The 24,502-nt window shown below is 36.9% G+C and overlaps 2 protein-coding genes across 3 annotated transcripts in view; both read right to left on the reverse strand.

Moving 5' to 3' along the window:
• Nucleotides 1-692: 692 nt before the first annotated feature.
• Nucleotides 693-9,751, reverse strand: Skp2 (S-phase kinase-associated protein 2). The gene is made up of 9 exons (XM_019042757.2): nucleotides 9,593-9,751; nucleotides 8,438-8,609; nucleotides 7,179-7,311; nucleotides 6,251-6,474; nucleotides 5,357-5,456; nucleotides 4,263-4,443; nucleotides 3,241-3,365; nucleotides 2,679-2,841; nucleotides 693-1,187 (listed from the first exon to the last, which is right to left on the reverse strand). The coding sequence occupies exons 1-9, from the start codon at nucleotides 9,634-9,636 to the stop codon at nucleotides 1,001-1,003; spliced, it is 1,329 nt and encodes a 442-aa protein (XP_018898302.2). The 5' UTR covers nucleotides 9,637-9,751; the 3' UTR covers nucleotides 693-1,000.
• A 2,845-nt stretch (nucleotides 9,752-12,596) lies between these two features.
• The window catches only part of Pisd (phosphatidylserine decarboxylase), a 52,769-nt gene continuing 40,863 nt past the window's right edge, over nucleotides 12,597-24,502 (reverse strand). For both annotated transcript variants that reach the window (XM_072299152.1, XM_019042699.2), the window contains exons 2-6: nucleotides 18,434-18,588; nucleotides 16,299-16,532; nucleotides 15,237-15,702; nucleotides 14,156-14,316; nucleotides 12,597-12,827 (exon numbers count right to left, since the gene is read on the reverse strand). In XM_072299152.1, coding sequence (XP_072155253.1) covers nucleotides 12,615-12,827; nucleotides 14,156-14,316; nucleotides 15,237-15,702; nucleotides 16,299-16,532; nucleotides 18,434-18,588 — 1,229 coding nt within the window. In that variant the 3' untranslated portion in view covers nucleotides 12,597-12,614. The remainder of the gene's footprint in view (nucleotides 12,828-14,155; nucleotides 14,317-15,236; nucleotides 15,703-16,298; nucleotides 16,533-18,433; nucleotides 18,589-24,502) is intronic.

A 24,502-nucleotide genomic window follows, 5' to 3' on the forward strand; every position in this document is an offset into this window, starting at 1 on the left:
CTGTTTACCAGCATGTATCTTAAAGTATAAACACTGGCTATGTCATACTGCAAACATTCACTACAGGGCATATAAGAGTTTCTTTACATTTTCATATGAAAGTGCCATTATTTTGCAGAAAAATGATTCTATAAAATATTTCTTTTTATTTCTAAAAATTTGAGGTTTGTAACTTCTTGCCGTTTCCGAAATTCACTGTTATCAAGTGAATAATTCTGATAAAAGATATTGCAGAACTTTCATTCAATTCATTGCAAAATAGAGGAAACATGTGGAACTGTAAGTAATGTCATAAAAAAAAATGGCGCTATTTCATAATACTGACGTGATTTAGGCGGAGTTTGACAGGAATGCACCAAGTCGCATTTTGGGAGAAAAAATCAGTTCAGAGTGAGTGTAGAATACAACTAGTCACGCACCGTCATTTGGTAAAAATTCCAAGTCATGGAAAATATTTTGAACGCGAAGAGTTGTTGAGTTTTCTCTTAAATGCTGAGTTTTATGGAGGAATAAAACTGAAAACGTCTCTCTTTCTTTTCAAACTTGATGCATTTCTCTTAAACTTGGTCTATTTGATCAGAAGAAATGCAGCAACATTTAAGTATAAAAACATAGTAGGTAGTCTTCAGTAGGTTTTGACGAAATATGTGCCGATTTGAGGACTGAGAGGCAAAAATTAAAAACTTAAGGAATTGCAAAGACAAATAATAAAATCAATTTATTAGTGAAAAAAAACAATAAAAAAGTAACTAGCGAATTCCTGATCCACTCTAGCGACCTTAAAATTAACATAGGTGTACCCTCACAGGGAAAAAAAAACTCTTCCACCTCCAACATGACAAGGCTCGTTTTTACAAAAAAAGATCACAAACTTACACTAAAAATAGAAAATCAAGTGCCTAGAACACTAATGGCATGGCAGTCGATTGAACTTATTCAAATTGATAAGGGAATAAAAATTGAGTTGTAAAACTAAATTTACAATGGAACAAATGTGAGATTAGTGTCGAACACGAAGACCCCAAATGCTGGTTCTACGTACTCCAACTGTGGGCCGAGCAATACTGGAAAATTTCATCTTGTTGATTTCCACCGGATGAGCGTTTTTCTCAAGTTTATCCAGGTGCTTATCATGCACGAGACCAAACAAATTCAAATGTTTTAAATTTGGAAGCATGAAAAGTTTCCTGTAAAAAATTGACGAAAAATTATAATACAGAAAATTGACAAAAAAATTTAATACAGAAAATTGACAAAAAATTTTAATACAGAAAATGAACAAGAAAACAGTTATGAATGAGGTAATAAATTAGGTAATGTAGTCTTTAATTTGCTTCCATGTTTTTAGAAGGTACATTACTTTTACAATTCAGGAAGGACATACTTTCTCAAGCCATTGAAGATTCTCAATAATATTCGATGACATTTGAGAGGGAGTGATACGTCTCCCATGCATAGTTTTCCCATAGAATAACAACTGCCACATGGAGGACCAAAGTCAGCAATCTTTTCTCCAGTTCTTGAAATCCTTGTTGCTTCTGCTCGGTCTGTAATTCCAAGTTTCCCCATCGAAGTTAATCTGGGTTTATCTTATAAAAGTGTCCGAACGCAATCTTGGAAAACCCGATGGTTAACTTTCTGGTAGCTATTATTAGGTGCCCTATTCACCATTTAACACTTTCACTGCCAAAAGGATCACGATGACCGTTTTATTTTTGGTCACTTCTGGCTGGATCCGTCTTAATGACTGGCGATTTAAACCACCCATTTTCATAGTGTTGCTGTATCACGGAGACTCTTGCTGTAGGTGTGGTTTCTTCAAGGGGCTGATTGTTAAGTACTAAATATCAAAAAGGAGCACTGGCGTTGCAACAAGACCAAACGCAAAACACGAAAACCATTGTCTGAAAGCTTTGAATTGCTGGTTTTCAGTGTGTTCTGCGGCTTGACAGGAACAATTTAGCAACAACAAAGTGGTGGTCATTGGTGATGGCTGAATAATTGTTTTTGATGACGCCGTGGAGGGCTTAGGCATTTTAATATGAAACTTCGATTTTCTGGAACGTATCAAAATTTATCTTGATTTCAGTCGTATAATGATTGATAGTCAAATGGAGGGTAGTTTCACCTTAAAAATATTGTTCCTCTCTTGCCTCTTTCAGGGTTCATCATCTAATAATGGGTCAGTTGCGCTGGTTACAGAATTGTGTTTTGATGCTTGATCCTTGTAGATTAGCTAAAAATAATGATATCCGTCCAAAAGGCAACTTTCTAAAATCAATATTAACTGAGATATCACCCTTTGGAAAATCGGAGTTTTACCGTCATCCACCGCGGTAGTGACACCCTTGGTTTCTTCCACCTTGCTTTCATCTAAGTTTCACATTACATTACTAGTACAAATGTATGTCTCGCTGACTAAAGAAAGCAAGGTGGAAGAAACCAAGGGTGTCACTTGTCACTACCGTGGGGTGGATGACGTCAAACCCGACTTTTCAAATGGCGATATCTCGGTTATAGAAAGTTGCGGTTTGAACAGATCTTATTATTTTCAGCTAATCTACAAGAATCAAGCATCAAAACACAATTCTCTGACTAGCGCAACGGACCTATTGTGAAGATTTAACTAACTGACGAAACATTTTGTTAGAAATTTGCAGAAAAAAGCTATGCCTTACCAGTAACATGAAGGCTGGATATTATAGCAGCGGCTCAGCGATAGCGTCTGTAAATTTGACAAATGCCCGCAGATTTGACTAACACAATCAACAGTAAGTTCTGTGCAGTCACTGAGATCAAGTTCTTTGAGCTGCTTGCAACGATATACTAATTCCTCAACATCTGGAAAAAAAGAGAACATTTGACTCAAGACAAAACTGAAACGTTGTTCTGTAAAGATTTAAAGAAAAAGGCCGAACAAAATGTCAGAAAATTATGGAATCCACTTCCTTTGTTCAGTACCTTTGATATGAGGCTCTTGAAATTTTTTTACATCATGATCACTAATGTCGACATGCACACTGTACAACACCCAGACTGTACTTATGCTGTGCTGCGAATCAGCTACCTGGAGATACCTGACAATTAGTTGGTGTGAGGTGACTGCACAAGTGCATGTTTTTCTAGTTAAAATAATAAGAATAAAAAATGAAAAAACTTATTTAAAAGAGCGATCACTTCTACAGGATGACTCAGAAAAAAAGATCACCTTCTCCAGAAAAAACAAAAGCCAGAACTTACCTTCATTGGAAACTGATTTAGCTCCACTTAGATTTAAGGCTTCGATTTTTTCAGACACAAAGCTACATACAATTTCTACAGCCTCTGGAGAAAGGTTGGTCCATCCTAAATTCCATTCCAGCAATCTGAAAAATTCATAAAGAACCACTGAGTCCAAGAGTGAAAGAAAATACATGATTTCAACTACAACACAATTATTTGATGTAAAGCAAAATTTGCACTGGAGGGGGAAGAGGAAGCAGCACAGCACCGCAGCGGAAAAATCTATTGAGTCTCACTGAAATATCCAAGAACAGACCAAAAGAGCATTATTTCAAGATTTTATTTCTAAATCCAGAAGACCAGCACTATGTGAAGTTGTCTCAGTGGTTGATTGTAAATTCAATTAGTAAGCCAGAAGTCAGGAGGTAAAATTAAGCGAAAAAAATTTATTCAAACATATTATTTTACTATGTTTATTTTATTTGACAAAATATCTATCAGAATTAAAATGTTTCTTCATCAGAATTTTTTGCAGAATGTAATGAATGCATATAACTTTCCAAATTTAACTCATAAGCGAGAAAAAAACGCTAAAAATGTGGCCCAAACTGTAACAAGTTGATGGAATAATTGAGAAAATATTAGTCCCTACCTCTAATTCTCTGCCTCTGTTTCTCACTTCTCACACCTAAAAAACAGAATCTTAGTACTTGATTCAAACTTACTTAAGTTGGGTATTTTCAGTATATTTGACAATGGAAGAATGATCTTGAGTATTAACTTTTTTTGACAAGATCAAAGGTACCTCGTATCAGACCAAAGAGGATGGGAATGTGTGAAACCTAGCTCTAATTAATTACTTGCCTAATGCATAGATTGACTTCAATGCCTCAGTTGGCCACTTGAAAACAACTGAATAGTTCACTTTGAAAAGAACTAGAACGTCAAAATTCATGAGCTATGAAAGCCATGACATGGTACAGTGCCATGATATATAGAAGACACAGCTCAAGTATGTTTAAATTTTGGATCCTACTTACTTTGGACAATTAGATGTGATAAATTTAACACCATCTGCATCTACTTCAGTGCACAATGCCATATTAAGGACTTCCAACTTGGTATTCTGTCCAATTCCTTCGCAAACCTTTGTATCGGTTGGACAAGCTTCCAAACTTAATTTCTTTAAGTTTTTACATCTGCTCATTAAAATTGCTAAATCTGGGAAAACAAAAAACAAACATTTTAGAAAACTACTGCAGGTTGCTGAAAAATTCAAAAATACACTAGGGACTGAAGAGACAAGTGACTACTTATGAGAAATGAAGACATCCGCAGCTATGATAATTTTTTGAGGCAGATTTTTATTTCTGATGCATTTAAAATTGCGTGACTGGTTATGTTTCTTGGTTTTGAGACGAACGAATGATCTGAGGACTTTATATTATTCTCAGGAAACCTTACGAATCAAAGTATCACTAAAAAATTCATTCTTGGTGTCTAGGTATATTTACGTAACTTTTAGTTTAAACGTTACTTTTACCGAAAGAAATTCGGCCGATTTCCGCAAATTCCCATGAGATCAACATACATATACTGATTTTTTTTTTTTTTTTTTCAAAATAAAATTTACAACAGCCTTTTTCTGAAATTTTGCTGTCAAGAAAATTGATTGCACAAAACATGGATTGATAAGCGCTCAAGAGGCTAAAAATATTCCAGTTTTTTGTCTGATGTTTCAATTTTTTTAATCGTTTTCGGAATGAAAGGGTGTGAGATTATGGATTCCAGAAAAATTAGTCACACAGAATTTCAATTGAAGCTTTTTGAGGACTTCAAAAATTCAAACTTTCATCTGATGTTTTAATTATCCAGGATTGGGTTTGAAATGAAGGGATAAGTGAGATCATGGATGTAAAAAAAACATTGCTCATGCCATTGAATCAATACAACTCATAATGTATGATCACATACAGAGAATGGCAGATGCAAGGTTACTGGAAAAGGTCCTGGATTGCGTTCTTCCTAGGAGGAAACAGACCTGCAATAATTGAAGAATTTTCCTTAAGAGATAACAAAAAGGCAATAAGACGGGAGAGGCTCATCTTATTTTAAAAGTATCATTAAAAATTACCTTCTTTTGAAATGACAGCCATTGATAAATCTAGATACTCTAATTTGCTTACAAATTTTGACATATAGGACTCTGTTTGATCAAACATCGGATTGTGAATCTGCAGAAGAAAAAAAAAACATTGAGACAATTAAGCATCACATTGAAGATTCAGGACGGAAAACTTACTTTGTGTAAGTTCAATCATGAATGCAGCCATTTATTGTTTTATTTTCAAAAATTGACTTGCAGCCTTTCGAAGAATAACTAATAGATTTTCTTGATTAAGAAGTTCATTTTGGACCACAAGTGTATGATTTTAGTGAAGCAGCTGACGACCAGAATAGAATCTTATAGAGAAAAAAGAGGAAATGCCTTTAATGAAAAATTCAACAGACTTCTAAGTATTGGCACCTCAGATGCTGTTTCAAGTTTTTAAAATTTTGCACCATGGAACTTTTCTCACAAAAAAAGAGCAAAGAAAATCATCATACAAAAAATAAAACATTAAAATTTGAATTGACTAATCTTCCTGGAAGAGAAAATACTCCTGAGGGGAGCGAGAATGAGATACTTAAGGACTTTGTAAGGTTCTGACGTATTTAGGTCTGTCACGACAAGAATGCAAAAAACTTTGCATAAAATGAAAGGAATCCCCTAATTATCCAGAGAAAATGGAAAAACTCCGATGGTTTCATCAAAAAGTTTCAAGTTTATGGAGTTTTAGCTGTGTAAAAGTCAAGTTTTTTGAGGAAGGTGCTTCCTTTTCATCTTTTTTCTTCGGAGGGAATTGATCATGAATTTTGTTCAAAAATGGCAAAAGACTACCAACATATAAATTTTGGGGGAAGCTGGGAACTTCCTGTACCCTTATGCTACCGAAGATCACAGATGGAACCAACTAAAATAACTCACCAATGTTTGGGACATACGTAACAGCCTTGGGTTGCGCATCAAAGCATAAGCTACATTGTCCGGCTTTAACACTTTACTGCTAAGTTCAATTTTATACCAAAGTTTCTCATCATAGACAATCCGTTGCCAACGTTTACAAACAAAGATGCAATGGTACAGTGTTTCTTTTGGAAGCCACTTGAAAATCATGAGAAGTATTTCATCTGACAGCGTTGCAAATAAGTCTGAAACATAGAACTTGGACCATTGAATAATCAAAAGAATAAAATGGGTAGCCATGGTATCTTGGATTTAAAATTAACTTACATTGAACTGTTTTATTGTGTGAAACTTTTTACGCCTGCAGGCCAAACACATGCACACAACAATCACTTTATTACAGCTATCACTGTAAAGCCCAATTCACACCATCAAACATTTCTTTCAACATAATTGAACAAAAAGGTGGATGGAAAGTTAGACACAAAAAAATTTGATTCCATTACTACTGCAGTGTGATATCGTCATCAGCCTGCGGTTTGCGAAGATACAGCTTCAGCTCATGTCAGTCGGAAGATTTTGCTCCAACTGTGATGCCACTTTCAAGTTTCCTTTCAATTTTTCATTACATTGTCGTTTTCTCTTGTCAGTATCACACTATCCAACTTTTCATGGGACAAGTTGCATCCAAGAGTTGAATTAAAAGTTTGATAGTGTGAATTTGGCTTGACAAATTAACGAAAGTAATGACTTATCAATAGTGATGCTTAAATTTGAAAGATATAAGCTGACCTGCGAACAAAACTTTCACTTGGATTTTTTTCCCATTTAGTTATGCTGACTTTTGATAAATGCTGCTTGTGAGATTCCCTGACTTTCCAGATTTTCTGAACTACGGGAAAGCCTACCGGCATACAGACGAATTGATGAAAGAGGGAAAAAAACTCACCTTTGCCAGTAAATTTTGATACTGAGGTTCTTTTACGAAAGCGAAGAAAATCATCCGGCGTTACTTCGACATTACTTGGTTTAAGACACTTCAAGACTCTAGAGGAGGAATCTGAAGATTTAAGCACAGCTCCCTGTATACAGGACACAAGAAAAAAAACTTGTATTACAAAAAAAACCCCAAAAAAAACGATGATGGTAGAAATAAAAAGGAAAAGTTAATTTTTCCAATGAGTCCTCTTCCTTTGGAAATAATCATGCTCCTCAGAGCTGACAAATTAGGTGTACCATTCTCATGCATGGAACTCAGCAATTATAAATAAGAGTGTAAAAAATTTCACAATATGATCTATCAAATAAATAAATTTTAAAAAAATAAAACTGGACTTTTTTGAGACCAAGAGACAAAGTCACTTAAAGTTGATGTTGTGCCTAGAAAACGTGCGCCCTGGAGCAATGTCAGTTACTTACAACTGATCGGGAGGGCAACTGAGGCAACGTTTCTGGAGAAGCTGGCCTCATTATCAGCGCAACAAAGTTTCTTGATCTTTTGCTTTTACGCAGAGAGAGATCATAAAAATCTTGTCTAGACTGAGAAAACAGCCTCCACAGAAATCCTCTTGCGAATGATTTGGTGAAAAATGAATGAATTAGCATGTGAAAAATACCACTGAAGCCCAGGTGAGGCAGCGTTAAGAACAGCTGTGGTAAGAGCTCATCTGCGCTGAATCTTCTCTCTACTTCTGGGTACTTGTTCTTTCCAACATTTTGTTTTCCCAGTTAAGATCAGATTACTTTCAACTCATTCTTTTATTCAGCCACCACATACAAAAAACGGACTTCTGAGTCTGATATTGTCAGTAAAGTAAAATGAATATGTGAGTTACTGAGTACAGACCCCATCGTATAGAGCTTGCTCATATGTTGAGACAAAATTCAACCACTGATCAGTTCTAAACCGGCACCACTCAACAGGTTACTTAATAATGAAATCAGATGGCACCATTAATGAATGGTGATTTATGCCTACAATACTAGACTTCTGTCTCAACATACAATAGACGAGCTCTTAGCTGGCGGTTATTAATATCCCCTTGACCGACCAAATACTTTACCAAATAGGATTAACAGAGAGCGATATGTCGCTGTGTACGGATATGTAAATCAATTGATTGCACGAGACAGGGTTCGTTAACAACTGTCAACGTTATCTAGTGGGAGTTCTAAGTTTCTTTAGGTCATACTTAAAGCTAATTTTACCTGACTCAATTCAGGAGTGGGTGGGCATTCATTCTCGGAATCATCAGCAGAAAATGGCGCATCTGGATCATCATCTTTTGAGTACAATAAATCTACTCCCATATCACTCAAGTCCTCTTCCAACAGTGCGGATTTGCGGTCGTTAGATTTCATATTAAGCTTGATTCGTTTCCTAAACATCAAATGTGATTGCTTTGAGTACAAAAGCAGCAAAAGAGAGATATAATACTGATACTTGCTATTCACATGATATGAAAATAATACAGAAACTTTGAAGTTCTATTTAACGGTCTCAAAAACAAAGTTTACGGGTTTTTCCCGCTCAAATTGAGACAATAAAAAATGATGCTTTGATCTTCAACAGGTTGAAGCAAATTACTATTAAGTTGGCATGATTACTAAGACAAAATTTGAACCCACTACGGATAAAACATCCTCCTATGGGGCCTACATGTGACAAGTTTGAAGCGAGAGATGTTCAGATGCTTGTAGAAGCGCTTACGCCTTGGGTGACTACAAAGCTGCCACCAAGGTAGTTCTGAACAATTCCAGTTAAAGCTTGCGGATATAACAGAATTTGATGTATTCTAAATAATACTAGGGCTACCTAAAAATTAGGATACAGAATCCTTTCAGAAAGCATACAAAACAAGGCGAATGATTGTTGAAAAAAAATTGGCTGATGACATGGCACCATGTGCAATGAGATTGGCAGGAAAATTTCAGCTTTCTTTCCTGGACTAGAATATTAATAATTTAAATTTAGTGAAATATAAACATTGCAATGCCCATCCAACCGCAATTTATTTGAATGTAGCTGAAACCTGCCCCAAGATGTAGCCAAGGAATACAAGCAACAACCAAGCTTGGGTTGTCCGGTTCTGTGTATCACACTGGGCAAAGTTTAAAGTCTAATAGTCTTAGTGTAAAAGTGACAAAATATCGTCTAATTTGTCGATAAGTGTAAGCAAGAATACATGAACGATTGGGTTCAAAAGCTGAACACTACTCCGGAAATTATTACTTCAGGCGGGAGAGGTGTTTTAGGCAATCACACAGGCAAACACTTGAAAGGAGTGCAGAGAAGAATTTGTTTTACTTTCTTCGTGAGATATAGAAAAGCTTTTAAGAAGCTAAACAAGATATTGAACTTACGAAGTTGGAGATGTTGAAAGTTTCGTTTCCTCTGAACCCTTCATAACGGAAAGATCACAAAATATTCATGGGTAAACAAAATGTCAAATTGCGACGAATTTGAAGGAAGAGCGGTCAAAACAAACTAACCTCACTTTTTTCAGGTTTTCCCTCTTTTGTTGTGCATAGTACCAACGGCTCTATTATATCACTGCCGGAAATCTGTAAATTCTATACATACTTTAGCACGTGAAAGGAGGCGCCATTTTTTCGATAAAAACTTCCTAGAGCTCCTGAGTTCTTCTTAATTATTTTAAATAATTTTAAGATAAAATTTCCGCGGGGTAATCTCAATAAACAAAACTTAATCTAAGAACAAATTGCAAAATTTACATGGACCTTCTGAAGACATGTTGCCACACTTGCTCGTTCGTTGCGGCGTTTCATAAGGCGGTTCGTTTGAATATTCTCCAGCTTCAATTGAAAAATTCTTGCAAAAAAAGGATTGAAATATTGGAGAGATCCCAATATAGTCCAACATTTTGCAAAAGAGCCATGATTCATCTAATTTGAAGGAGACCAGCAGAGCTTCGTGTTTTTATCTTCAACTCCCTAAACAATTGGATAGCACCATATTGATTGATGGCAAAAAGTTCAACAACTTAATGCCACATGACCAGCGCAACTGGTGTTCTACACCAAATACAAAATGTACAATGAGATATTGGGAAATAATCGGTATACACGAGGGTCGTTCAGAAAGTAAGGTTCCCTGTTTTTTTTTCTCTCAACAATTACTATTAAAGCTACAAAAATTGCAATTATACCGTTAGAAAGATAAGTCTCTGATGGAATAATTGCAATTTTTGTAGCTTTAATAGTTGCAGAGAAAAGAATAGGGAACCTTACTTTCTGGATCACCCTCGTACTTGACTGCACTATCTAAATCTCGTTACGCTAAATGCTGGCCTTACACTTAAAGCTCCCTGTGCGAAAATTTCCATGCCCGCACCTCCTATTGAAATGCCCGGTAACTGGGGGAGGAGGAGTAGGTAATGTGTGGTATAGGTGTGGGAGGGGTCACCCACTCTGGGATCCTACTGCCAAAGTCTTCTATCGAAGCGACCCCATTAAGAAACTGGATCATCGCTGGCTTCATCGCTGGCTTCATCGTGGCTTCGCACAGATGACATTTAATTTTACTCACCGGCAAAGAACCTGATGATTGCTTCCGTCGCATTGCCTTTCAATTATTTTTGATAATTTTTTAAAATATCCCCGTTGAGACAGATTATCTCTATATGATATAGAGATAAGAATTTTATGGGAAAAAGAAACTATATGAGGTAGGTATGGTCAGGTAGAGACCAAATTATTTCATCCTTTATGACCGACGGATCATCCAAGCTCACATTGACCAAAGTTCGATTTCTATTTTCCCATACCTCGCACAAACGCTTTTATGAATAGTAATTTCCAATCTGATATTTCATTTCAATAATTACACTGCAATATATATCAACCAACCAAAACATCCACCAAAGATCTGAAACGTATTTAATATTCTAGGAGGGAAAATATCGATTCTACATATTTCTGCAGCTCTTGGCTTAAGCACGAAATTACTCGGTGTTATGATAGAGAAGACTCTGCCTCATTATTTAAAAGAATAAGTTGGAAGCGATTAAGTTAATTTTCATAGTCATGGAGGATGTTTACTACCAATATTATCAGACGATTTTCAACCCCAAATAAGGCTAATTAAAACTTAAAATAGGTTTCTTTAAACACTACATTTTTGGAAATACTACTCATTCTATCGGATGTAATGAGTCCGTTACTTGGCTGCACCTGCCAATCCAACCTGCATTCCCCTTCTTCTCCCTATGGTGCTTACTTCCGTTTAGCAGAAATGCGTCCAATTATTGGTTCAAAAAATATCACCTAAAGTTGCTTTTCAACCTGATCTTTTGATTTGTGTTATTGTTTGGTTTAAAAAATGTTAGAAATTAGGTATATAGACTTGGTACAAGAAATTTTTCACTTCCTCAAAATTTTACATGAAAACTCACTTTTATCCAAAGTAATTTCATAATGTCATAACTAGAATGTTCCTAGTATTCAAGACATAATGAGAAGGAAATTGAATGCGGTCATGGGTACTAGAATTTTTTATTTGCCTGCTTAGGTAAGGATGAACGATGGATCCTTAGACAGGTTGAGAAATTAAGCATGACAATTACATAAATGGTTCAAGTCGAAAAATATGTCCCACAGATTGTGACACTGCGAGTATTCGCTTTTGATTTTTTTAAATGAAAACTAACGAAGAGTTTATTTTTTAAAATTTTCCATTCATTCTCTTCTCTCATTCAAAAATATTCATAAAAAATTTTGATAAGATAGTCTGGATAGTTTTCTTCAAAAAGATTTAAAACAATCATAGATTTTGAAACCTTACATTTGAGGATTACAATTATCAACAACAATTACAATTACAATTATCTGTGCTCATTATCAGTGAATTTCCTGTTCGACAAAAAACCAAAGTCTACTTGAGTCGACTTGAATACTGATGAATTTCCATGTGGTTTTTGCCAAAACTATTTTCAAACCGGCCAAGTTTCCCTTAACCAAAGAAAAGTACTATGTTACGTATAGAAAAAGAGGGCGAGTTTCATGAACTTGTACTCTGATTATTTTTGAACGGACAAAGTTCTTTTTGATGATCAATGTCAACTGGATTGAGTTTTTTCTCTTGGGGCCAGCAGAATTTTTGAAGGGACTGATTCTAACATGAACTTTAAATTCTTTTTTCTCACTTATGAAAAGATTTTGGTAGTTTTGAATATGTTTTCTGTGTTCTTCATTAATTTTTGAGGAGGAAACACACCTTGCACATCTTTCTTAAGTTCTTACTCAGTCTAATGATACATCAGGACAAAAGTTACCTAAATTAACAATGATTAGGATGACGTGGAAATTTTTCTGATACCATGGTAGCAAAGCAAAAATAAAACAGCAATTGGAAAAAATAGACAATTTATTTTTCTTTATCACAGCATACTGATTCTCCGACTTTGATTTTTTGACAGCGACAAATACTGAACTGAAAACTTTTTGGTGCCTCAAACAATAAGACAACTGTTGAACCAAGTCGAAACTCGCCAACTTCATCACCTTTGGACCACCTCAGGTCCAGTTCAGCATCTCGAAATCTTCCTCGCTTCCATTTTTTCGTATTTGTATGTAAAGTCTGAAAATACAATAAAAAGAGATATCAATTAAAATGGAAAATCTGAAATAGGCTTAATTTATTGATGCAGAAAAGAAAAAAATTTGAGACATGAGAAAAATATAAAAACATAATGTTACCTAAGGAACAATTTTGCTGAAGTAACATTTTTTATGAACATGTACCACCAACAATAAAGCTCTCTGTGCTATAAAACGGACAAGTTAACCGTGTATTCGTGAAACAAAATCACAAAAAAAAAGCGCTGCAGCAGCAATCAGAAAACCTACGAATAGGCCAGAAACGATGTTTATGCAGCTCTAGCATGAAATTCCTTTTACTGTATCAGTGGTATTGTTTCTTAAGCAACTGGATATTCTGGACAAAAGGATTTGGCACTGGGTAAATTTCTTTGTTATTTTATATGATTCTCTTCACAACCCCCTGAGGACGATAAGCTTAAGAAATCAAACTTTCTATGTGTTAACTTTAAGTTAAGCTGGATTGGAAACCGAATTTATTAGCATATTTAAAGACATTATCTCGTAGAAGTGTTGCAACATTTCACTGGTTTTTGATGAGAGCTTTTGGTTCCTTGTCTACCAGAAAGATCAGATAGATGGCAAGAATCAAAATCTGCCAAATAACAGGAACTAATAATTTTGAAAAAGGAACTAATTACTGATAATTAAAATCCAAATCATTGATAATTTACCAATAATTTACATCCAAATGTCCAATGTTTCTCCCTGCTACTTAACTATTTTCTTTACTTCGATTGTGAAGAGTATCTTTCTAAAAGTACACACAGCCAGTTGTACATTCTAGCAATATTTTTGGCCTCTTATAATTGTAAAAGCAAAGTGTCTACTATGATCTTGCAGACAAAATTCGTGCTTCTTCGGTGAATTCGCCTAAATATTGAAAAATTATGTTCTCCTGCTTTGTAAAAAATCAAAGCTTTTTTAAGCACCTTACCGCTAATATAGTTTGAAGTACTTGGTTTAAAACTCACCAAATGCCTGACCTAGAAGACTCAACTCTCATTTTTTATAGCTATGTAAATGTAAAAGTAATTAATTGTTGCATAAATCTTCAGGTTGTAAACCCAATCAACTCTAAACATTCAATCATTTATTATTTCCATTATACTATTGTTATATTTTTTGCTTTTTCATTATACTTCAAGACCTACTTGGAAAATTCTGCACTTTTCTGAATTAATAGATCTGAGGAGACTCTAGTTCAAGAGGAAGCATGCCTCTGAATCACAACAACTCAACTTTTTGTCAGGTAAACAACTTTATTGGACAACAAACAGAGTATTCTGATGTAAAACAAACACCTACCTCATCAGAATAAACACGAATTGAGCCAACATTTGTAGCACCAACAGCAGTCATTGAAAAAAACCCGTGCTGCCAGTCACCAACATAAACTGCTCTCTCATTCAGACAGAACAGTTCAGGGACCAGCTCTGCTATGACTGGATTCACACTCAGAAGTTCACCTGTTGAGAAGAGAAAATAAAGATATTAACTAATTGACTCACAATCAAAATATCATGTATGCTTCAACGTCCATGCCCATTTTAATTTTAATTCAGGGCTAGTCACAGCGAGCCAAAAAATGCAATTATACTTAGAAAAAAATTGATAGGACTATGGTATGCAGGGGAAACTTACGGCAGGTGACCAATTCTAATTTTTATACGTAGAATCAAAATCATTGTACTAGGATAAGAGAATAAGAAAAAAGGCTCAAAACAACTTTAGTTTCAAAATTATTAACTCCAAAATTTCCTTCCGAACCTCTGAGGAAATAATTGGTAGAAATAACTGGTAAGGTAATAACTGGTAATAATTGGTAGGAATAATTGGTAAGAAAACAATTGGTAAAAAATACAGAATAATAATTACACAAACTGATTGCGGTGGAACGCATGGGTTGTAAGACGGTATGTTGGAGTTTTTTTAGCCAACATGTGTTAAAAATTCAGCATAAAGCTGAAAATCTCAATACAGACGGAAAAAGCTCAAATGAGAACAATTTTCCCTCAAAGAGATATGCTGTTTAGTACACCACTAGTTAGGTGCAATAATAATTAAGTGTCTCGAGTAATCTAAGGTATAGTATTTATGGACATAAAAAAAAAATTTTTCTTGCTGAATTGGAGGGTTCATACTAGGCTTTTTCCTCTAAATTCTTCCTATCAAATAAGGGCATAAATATACAAAATGGGCCACTGAACGAGGTCTGAACTAGAGAAAAAGTCACATATTTTCTTTTTAGGACCTTACGCAGAAAGCGATTCACACAATCGGATGTTTGAAAATCAATTCCTTCAACGAAATATTCCGAGGCATTTTTAACACAGATCAAATGGAAGTTAGCAAGGTAGTAAGATAGTTAATAAATAATTATAATTACCTTGAAAATGTCTTCGAAAAGAAACATTCCAGTTTACTGGTGAGTGAAATCGATGGTAATCTCCAGGGGCTAAATAGACGACTATTTGATAAAGGTCATTATTTACACTATCTTTTAATAATTTAGATCTATATTCTTCCCATTCAGGATCATGGCACACATCACTGGAATTACTTTCAGTTCCTTCAGGAGTCTGAGAGCTCCAACTTATCCATGAAAAAGGATTTAATGAAAAATGCTTAGTTAAAACTATGGAATCACTGGCTTTGGTACTTAAACTACTAGCTTTAATAGATTTTGACTTTGTTTCTAAAAGCTCTGAATCTGAATCTGTTGTGCTTCCTCTCTTCTGCCACGTCGGTTCACCAAGAAAAGTTCTAATGCTATATGTTACACCCTTCACTTGTTCAATATTGCATGACGTTACACGACCAAAGTTTAGAACTGTTCCATCGGCAGGAGAGGTCTGAAACAAGACAAAACAAAATTACTTTACAAAAAATTGTATTCAGAAATCAAATGGAATTTTAGTCCTCATCTTAGGGGTAGAAGTTTTGCTTCCTATTAAGGGTGAATCAAAACAGTTGCTAAAAAAAAACTTAGATACTGAGGGAAACAATAAGGCCTTGTAATCCTCTAGGTACTTCACAGAGGATCTATAACAAAAAACACTCCAAAATGCAGTTATTACATAGACCTTCAATACTTTTGGGGGACAATTATATTTTGTTGGATTTAAAAGTGGACAAAAAATGGGAACAATGCACAGGTCTGAATGATTTTGGATAGGAGGCAATGTTTGGCATTGCAAGAAAAATTTGAGAGCATCAATATTATCTTTTGTTTTGTTTCTTGAAAAAAAAGGAGAGGAAAATAATTAAATGAAAATGGGCTGTTATTTTATGCAATTTCTGGTCCATTTTAAGATTTGGAACATTGAAGAAATTGGAAAACATTTCCACTTAATAGGTTTTGGAAAAACAAATTTCCTCCAGCCCTGAAAAATAAAATATAAAAATGATCTAAGATGATTGGGAAAAGGAAGATGAAGAAATTACTTACAAGACACTCAGCTTGAGCAATAGGTCGCACGCCTTCTCTCAGTTGGCGGATAAAAAAATCACTGAGAGAATCGAAAGAAATGAGATCATCTGCGATTTCATCCAAATTAACACCAAACATGACTGAATATTTAGTATAGAGCCACTCTCGCATACTGAACGGTACTCTTTGAGAGGATATCCAACCCCAAGCTCGGGATATGGCTCGCAGAGGCACTGCTCGGTAGCATTGAATCTGTAATGAAAAAAAGGTAATTTTAGCAAATTAAAGAGCATAAAATCATCAAAATAACTTGGCAAGCAGAATCAATGGAATCTTGATTTTGTAATGGTTCAAACCATCTTCTTGGACTGACATACACATTTCAGTAACTGTACATTTTGAAAAAATTTCAAATAAGACAATTATGGGCTTTGGAGAGAGGCTACGGGTTTTTTGGCACAAAAACTTATGAACTCTGAGGGTTCTTTTTTTTTTAAACTTGATTAAACTTTTCAACTTATGAAAATCTATGGTAGTTTTTTCGGCATACGTTAAAATTTTATTTTGAACAATTTTAAGATAAGAGTTTTAAAACCCAACAAAGCCAGTTTCAGTTTGACCTTTGATGACCTACATGCTAAGCTAGCTTCATCTGATCAGTGCAAAAATCAATTGTTTTTTCTCTAAACCAATTTATGGAATTTCAATTTAATGTGTAATGCTTTATTTGTTCAGTATCTAGGTATCAGTATTCAGGGCCAGATTAAGGGGGTGGCCACATGGGCCGCGGCCCATGGTGGCAAAAAGTAGGGGGCGGCAAAATTTGCAATATTTTTTAATGTACTTAGGTATCAAAAATAGAGAGTAAAAAATCGGATTTAGAAAATAAATTACAAACGAGAAAAGGCGACAAAATCTCTTATTTCCTGAGAGTAAAAGTATAGTAATTTCTAATTTTGTCGTCTTTCGGTGTTACAAGAGACAACACCTTTAAATAGTCGAGTTAAGAGAGAGACGAAACACTCAATTTGTCCTGGAATGGAGCGGGGCGGCGGCGGTCGGCATGAAACGCATGGTGCCTACAAGACTGCATGAATACTTCACGCATTGCGTCAAACACACTGCGTTCAGCAGCAGTCGTCGGCTTGAAACGCATAGCGCCTACAAGACTGCATGAATACTTCACGCATTGCGCCAAACAGTGTGGTCAGCAGCGGTCGGCGTGAAACGCATAGCGCCTACAAAACTGCATGAATACTTTACGCATTGCGCCAACACAGTGCGGTCGGCGCGGCGGTGGAAGTTAAAATTTATAATAACATTTATGTTTGTTCTTTCATAATTTTTTCGTTCGCTTTTTATAAATGGAAGGCTTTATCCATACAGGGATGGGCTTTTGTTAGTGTTGACAGGGATTTCACAAAAAATGTGCCCAACACGAGTAAACGCGTCTCATACACCCCTCCCCCACCGGCACGTTCACTTGATGGTTTTTATAAATCGTATTCGACATATCACACAGGTGAGATTACATTGATATCGATTGGTTCAATATGTGACCACAGCCTCAAAAGTCAATTTAGAAATCTGAGGTAACGGGTCCTATGTGATCAAATTTTTATTCTCTCGAGTACCAAATGGCAATGAAAAATGAAATTGTTAGGAATTTTTTCATTTTCAGCTTTTCCAAATTAAATCCTAAAATTTTTCTTTGAGCTCATGTTCTATTGTTTTGAACCAAACGATACATCGAACCACTGTCGAATACGATCTATTGATGTTTCAAAACAAATGAGAAGGGGGCGGAAAAATACAGGCGGCCCATGAGCGGCAAGTAGGTAAATCCGGCCATGTATCTGATCAATCTAGGCGCTTACGATACGAAAGCAATTTTTATACGTTTAGTTCAATATTTTGGTGATGGCACATTATAAATCATTAAAGCTGTACGTAAAAAAAAAAACATTGATTTCGTTACCTACCAAAATGGGTTTACTTAAAACTAAAATTGTCTAATTCTTTCCTCAAACCTACTCATCTATCTGCTTGAGAAAAAAAAAGCATGAACATAAAATCCATGCTTGAACAGTTATTCAACAATTATTGAGGAGCTATTAATAGGGAGAGTTACAATGAAAAGCAGACTCCCTCACCTCAAATTCTGAGATGTGACATTCATCCGGGTTCGCAAGTTTTGACTGCCAGCGTTTCCACTGAGACACAGCAAGAATGGTTAAGCCCATTCCTGCAGAAATCGGTATCCATCCTTTCCAGTAGCTTTTCCATCTCTGTACATTAGCACTGTTTCCTGCAACAAAATCAATTCAACTAATTGTAATTACATTTTCATAATCTTAGTCCATTCAAAGCAGAGGCAGATCTGGGGGCATGGGGCTGGGAGATGGCGGGAAGATATCATGCCCCCCCCCCTTTTGCCCTAAAGATGAAAGAAAACAAAGAAGAAGATGGAGGGGACAGAGAGAGAGTAAAATTAGCATACCGCTAAAATTTTATAAAAAAGGTCTTAGAAACATACTTGACGACAGGTTTGAAGGCGAAGCATACCTTCATTTTTGTATTGAATTTGATTTAATTAAAATTTTTGCAGGGGCACACCCCCCCCCCCCCGACGCCTTTCTACTTAGTATAGATATACCTGTTGAGCCCTAGACTCCCTATCGACGCCCCCTTCGAGCTCCCTCAGGTGTCGCGTCTGATTCAGAACAGTCTGAGAACAGATATTCAGAGGCAGTGTATGGAGAGAGTGTAGATAAGACGATTAATTACGGGACCGAAGGCGATCTTCCGCCCTTAATACTTCGTTTATGAGCGTAACGAACGACCTATATTGCTCGCAGCGCTAAAACATCGCAGCGCGCATCGATCGCTACGCGGAAAAAGGCAGAGCGCCTTCATTTTTGCCTGTATGCAACACGCACATCCATGGAGCACGAATAGTTGCATCCAGGCCTCCAGGCGTTATCATCAACTAATCTAATTGAGGGCATATAAAAAAGAAAAGACAAGAGGTAGTGAGGTGGCTAGTTAAGATGCGATGGCCATTTTGTGCATCAATAAATGATGTCGCACGATAAATATCCTATTTTTGAGGAAATTAGGAAATTAGGAATTATATTATATTTTATCGAAAAAAGTAGCGATTACAAAACGAGGTGTGGATACAATACAGTGAAATGAACTAACTTTTTAGGGGTAAATTAAGTAAAAATTATGCAAAATTACGGGAGAACATCCTGCTCGATGACCAGGTTTGTAAAGTTTCTTAAGCGCGGAAATCGCTTTGACAGATAGTGATCAAAACTAAACAAGCAAATTCCTAGTTTTAAAAAAAATAAAACTGTATTATCCCGATTAAAATTGTAATTCGTCTTTTGAAAAATATACCTACGGTTGGATCGAGCAAGAAAAAGAATTACGAGTGCATTTCCGACCTGGAAATTGCGTATTGGTTCAAGTTGCTAGCGATCGTCAGCGACGTGTAACAGGCAACGTGCTATGTTGACTCAGGTTTTTTTTTCTTTTTTCTTTTTTTTCTGGTGCGGAGCAACATTTTGCAAAATCAGTATTGTGGCTAGGTATACAAATGCAAGCGGAGCATTTTTGCCACACCACATCATCACACCGCTTAAAACAGCACAACACCCAAGTTGACTCTCGTGATTTTCGCGAGAGAAGCATCGGCCATTAGAGTTGATAAACGGATGGTCATCGGTGCAAATTGACTTAGAGATTTATGACGCAGATAAAGTACATTTAAGTAGTGAGTATGACTGAGCTATACTTTGTTGCAAATAGATTGCTGAAATCGAAATATTTGAAAAATAAAATAAAAAATTCCTAAAACGAGAATCAATCGAAGTATCTCCGGGAATACTCTGTGAATTTTAATTCTGTGAATATTTTACAATTAGAGAAAAGTTTCACAGCAAATTTAAAAAAAAAAAAAAAAAAAAAAAAAAAAAATTAGTCGGTTTCCTTTTCTAAGATTAAAGCATCATGCATAACAGGGCTCACGTCATTCTGCGCATACTTCCGTTCGGCAGAAATGCGTCTAATTGACAAACATTACTGATCTGTATCCTCCACCCTGATCGCTTCCTCATCACATGTTTTTTTTTCTCGATTATTCTCGATTATTCAGGTTCCATTAATCGCGAAGACGTTGATTGGAGAGCGAAAGTGCGTGCAGCATGATCTTGCCGTGCGGGAAGTTGTGAGCATCTGACCCACTCCTGCGAGAGCTTGTTTCCAGCACAGCGGAAACTAGGATACGAATTTCCTCTCTCAGTATTATTCGCATTTTACGTTGCGACACCTTCATTACTCATAATCATGTCTGGTGCCAGCAACAAACTGCCACGTCGTAGAGTAGACGACTCAAGTTTTCGCGAACTTCAAAACCTCATGAAAAGTTCACGGTTACGAGGTTGCTGTTTTGATGGAGAGGAAAAACCGACCATAACTATTAATCAGGGCCGTATTCAATGTTATAAAAGCATTATAATCTTTATCATACAACACCTATGACATAATTCTTTTCCTCACAATGGTGAAGAGAATAGAAGATATTTTTTTCCCCAAAATTTACTGTCATAGGAATGTAAAGTTATGTATGTACAAGTCTGAGGATGCTAATTCCCCACGGTATTATACTTAATTTGTTCTACCTTTCTAAACTTTTCTAAAATTTTCGGAGGAGGGCGAGGGGGAGGGGGAGGAGTAAGTGGAGGAGGAGGAGGAGGAATAGGAGGAGGAACAGACTGGGAAACAATTTCAAAATAATCAAAAGTCTAAAAGCAGAGGCATGATCGCATGCTTCGCGAAAAACAGAAAGCACATGCTTTATTTCGGAAATCGCACCTACGTTCAAAACCTCCATGATTATTTTTCCGGAGATGAACCCACGCTATGTGTTTTTCGTACCACGCGGGTACAGGACCTTTTCGCGGTGTGACGCACGTATCCGATTGACGAGCGAATGAGTGATAGCGAACAAGTGCGGCACGGTGGCGCACAGTGGAGCCAATCCATGGAATAGGTCGGATATAATATGGCAACTTGAAAAGCTTATATTAAAACAAAATTTAGAACTTTAGACGTGGTTTCCTTGTAAACTTTCCTACAAGAGGCGCTCCCAAGAGTTTATAAAATACGAAAAAACATCAAATTTTGCAGTTTTAGTTAGTCAAATTTTCAAGTTCGACTTCTCCCAGTATTTCGTCTCACTGTGCGACGCGGTGGAGCTGGTGCTGGAGCCGCCCGCCCGCGCAGAGCCATGAGCGACCCTGCTGCTCTGTCGATATGCCATGCAGAACGTGCTGCTGTGTTACGGAAGAACACCGTATGAGCCTTCGGACATTGCCATATTTCCGTGGATGAAACACGAACTTTCAGGGAACTTTGAGACTTATTCATCAAAATTTTCAGAGAATTTTATACGCAATTCGAGCTAAAGTTGTTAATTAAACAATCGATTTTTCTTAAAAAAAAACAGTGAAAGCTGTATTGAAACTTTAAAAAAAAAAGTTTGAAAAACTCACGCTTCCACTAATTGGTGAAATTAGTGTCCGATTAGTAGTCCGATTAGTGAAAGCGTGAGTTTTTCACACAAAAAAATTTAAAAGTTTTAATACAGCTTTTACTGTTTTTTTAAAAAAAATTCCATTGTTTTATTAAGAATTGTATATAATTTCAAGTTCTAATTAGTGAGAGCGTGAGTTTTTCAAAAAAAAAAAAAAAAAAAATTAAAAGTTTCAAGCTAAAGTACATGAAAATTTTAGGGGAAAACATTCCTGACCTACCACAAAAATTGAAATTTTATCAGGGTATATTTGGCAATGTTGGAATGCTCATGGGACGTTCTTCCTTGGCATGACAGCATGCTATGCGACCATGCGAGAACGGTGCGCTTTGAGGCTTTGACGCACATCGGAGCACCAACAATGCGAGTACAGCAAAACATTGAAGCTACGGAACCTTAGGCGCGTCTAGACGCGGCGTCCTGGACGCTGCGTCCAGACGCCGATAAATCTGTCTAATGATTTTTGCGCGGGGACGGCACCTTAGCGGCGAAGAGACGCTGCGGAAAACGCGATCGAGGACGCTCCGATCTGTCGCGAACAGATCGGAGCGAAGACGCCGAGAAATTCCGCTCAGTCCGCTGCCTTTCTACCGATTTTTGAATGTGTTTAGTTCGACAAACCCACGAATCGATCACAAAGGCCGTGAATTGATCTCCAAAAGCCGCGAATCGATCGAAAATTCCGTGAATCGATCGACAAGAGCCGTGGATTGACCGACCCACCGTGAATCAATCGACAAAAGCCGTGGATAGATCGACAAACCTGTGAGTCTATTGACAAACCTGTGAATCGATCGACAAACCTATGAGTCGATCGACAAACTGCGAATCGATCGACAAACCTATGAGTCGATCGACATACCTGTGAGTTGATCGACAAACCCGTGAATCGATCGACCAAGTTGTGAATCGATCGAATTACGTCGATTGGCTCACGTTTTGGTTTTTCGATCGATTTATGTCGATTGACTAGATACCGGTTTTCCTTTTAACTGTCAATCATTTCTCGTCTATCGATCCACATTTTTGTCGATCGAATCGACACCCGTTTTTTAGTAATTTGTCCATCGATTGGTGTTGATCGATTCACGTTTTTATTTTTCGGTCGATTTTTGTCGATCGAATCCACACCCTCCTAAAAAAAAGCGCGTACAGCCATTTTCGCGGCCCAGAGCATACTGTCCGATCACGAAAATTCGAGAAATTGACGGCGGACAGAGCGGAAAAATCCACGGATTCCGCTCCTAAGGTGCCGTGCTCTAAAATGTGAGCGTCTTCTCGCCCTCGACTCGGTAGCAGCATTTTCCGCCGGCGTCCAGGACGCCGCGTCCAGACGCGCCTAAGGTTCCGTAGCTTGAAGGTAACGGCGCGTTACCTTTAAACGCGCAGAAATGTGCGTTGTTGATGTACCGAGAATAGCTGTACAGTGTCAGTCACCTTGCCTCGCAAGGCTCTGATTAATGGATGCGTAGTAAAAAGGCGGAAAGAGGAGGAGTCAATTCCTGGTAGCGAAGCTCATAAAAAAGTGAAACTGAAAAATTTAACTAGATTCAAAGTTGCGCGTTTAAAAAACTCGTGAAAAAGTTGCAGATCGTGGTGTTCAATAATTTTTGGGGGAAAATGCTAAAGGGGTTGAAAATAAATTAAAGAGGGTGAAACGGATTTTCTGCAACTTCCCTTTTCAAGTCTACTTCACAATTTATTTCTACTTTTTCTTTTATTACCAATTCTTTTTTGCACTTTTACATCGTGTAGTGCTGGGCTTTGTAAATGACTCAAAACAACTGGTCGTAATATATTCGCGACTTTTCAGAATTCTCGCTATTCGGATCCATTGAGAATTTCTGACACCGTTGGAGAATTTTCGCGAGGTTTGTTCAATTTCAATCCGTAATTAAAAAACCCACTGAGTCCCATTTTGAGAGCTGCGCGGAAAATCACAGAAATTAAAAAAAAAGTAATGGCACGTGAAAGTCCGCAGAACCGCGAAAACGATTCACAAGTGAGTACCCGCAAAATCGCGTAATACAGTGTTAACGCACGTTCGTCCAAAATCGCGTCAACTGCGATCACACGCAAGCCAAGGGTGAAAATTCAAAAATTGCCGAGCGTCACCAGGTTTTGTGAGGATTGCGCATGATGTTCGTCTCACTGTAAAAGCGCCAAAAGGAGTTCCCTTCGCTCTCTCTCTCCATCTCTCTACATCGAGAAATGTTTCCTTAAAACTTTCGTCTCATAGCTCAAGTCACAGCAATCAACCCTTTGAAGAGATCGATTGTGAACCCTCCTCCATCCCATATACAGCTGCGTAACGATTGCGAAGCCATCCTTCCCTCTGAAATGGTACATCGTCACCTTCCAGGCAAAGTATCACAAGCGCCATGCGACGTTCAAAAATTTCCGCCGCCATTTCATTTTTTTACAGAGAAATTGTTCAACGAAGCTGTCCGAAAATTTCACTGAATTTTCTTTGTGCTGCCAATAAAATTTAGTGAAATTTCCAAACAGATTCAACCAACAATTTCTCAGTAAAGAAATAAAATGGCGGCGGAAATTTTTAAACGTCGCATGGCGCTTGCGACACTTTGCCTGGAAGGTGACGACATGTAGTTCAAGAAAA

The sequence above is a fragment of the Bemisia tabaci genome, chromosome 4, assembly GCF_918797505.1.
Source record: "Bemisia tabaci chromosome 4, PGI_BMITA_v3".
Taxonomy (NCBI): Eukaryota; Metazoa; Arthropoda; class Insecta; order Hemiptera; family Aleyrodidae; genus Bemisia; species Bemisia tabaci.

Bases quoted from the DNA above. Each gene is read 5' to 3' on its own strand.
- Skp2 (XM_019042757.2), bottom strand. From the start codon at position 9,636: ATGAAGGGTTCAGAGGAAACGAAACTTTCAACATCTCCAACTTC. The intron at 4,444-5,356 runs GTAATTTTTAAT...TTGTTTTCCCAG, and splicing joins GGCTGTCATTTCAAAAGAAG to ATTTAGCAATTTTAATGAGC. The intron at 3,366-4,262 runs GTAAGTAGGATC...TGAATTTTTCAG, and splicing joins ATCACATCTAATTGTCCAAA to ATTGCTGGAATGGAATTTAG.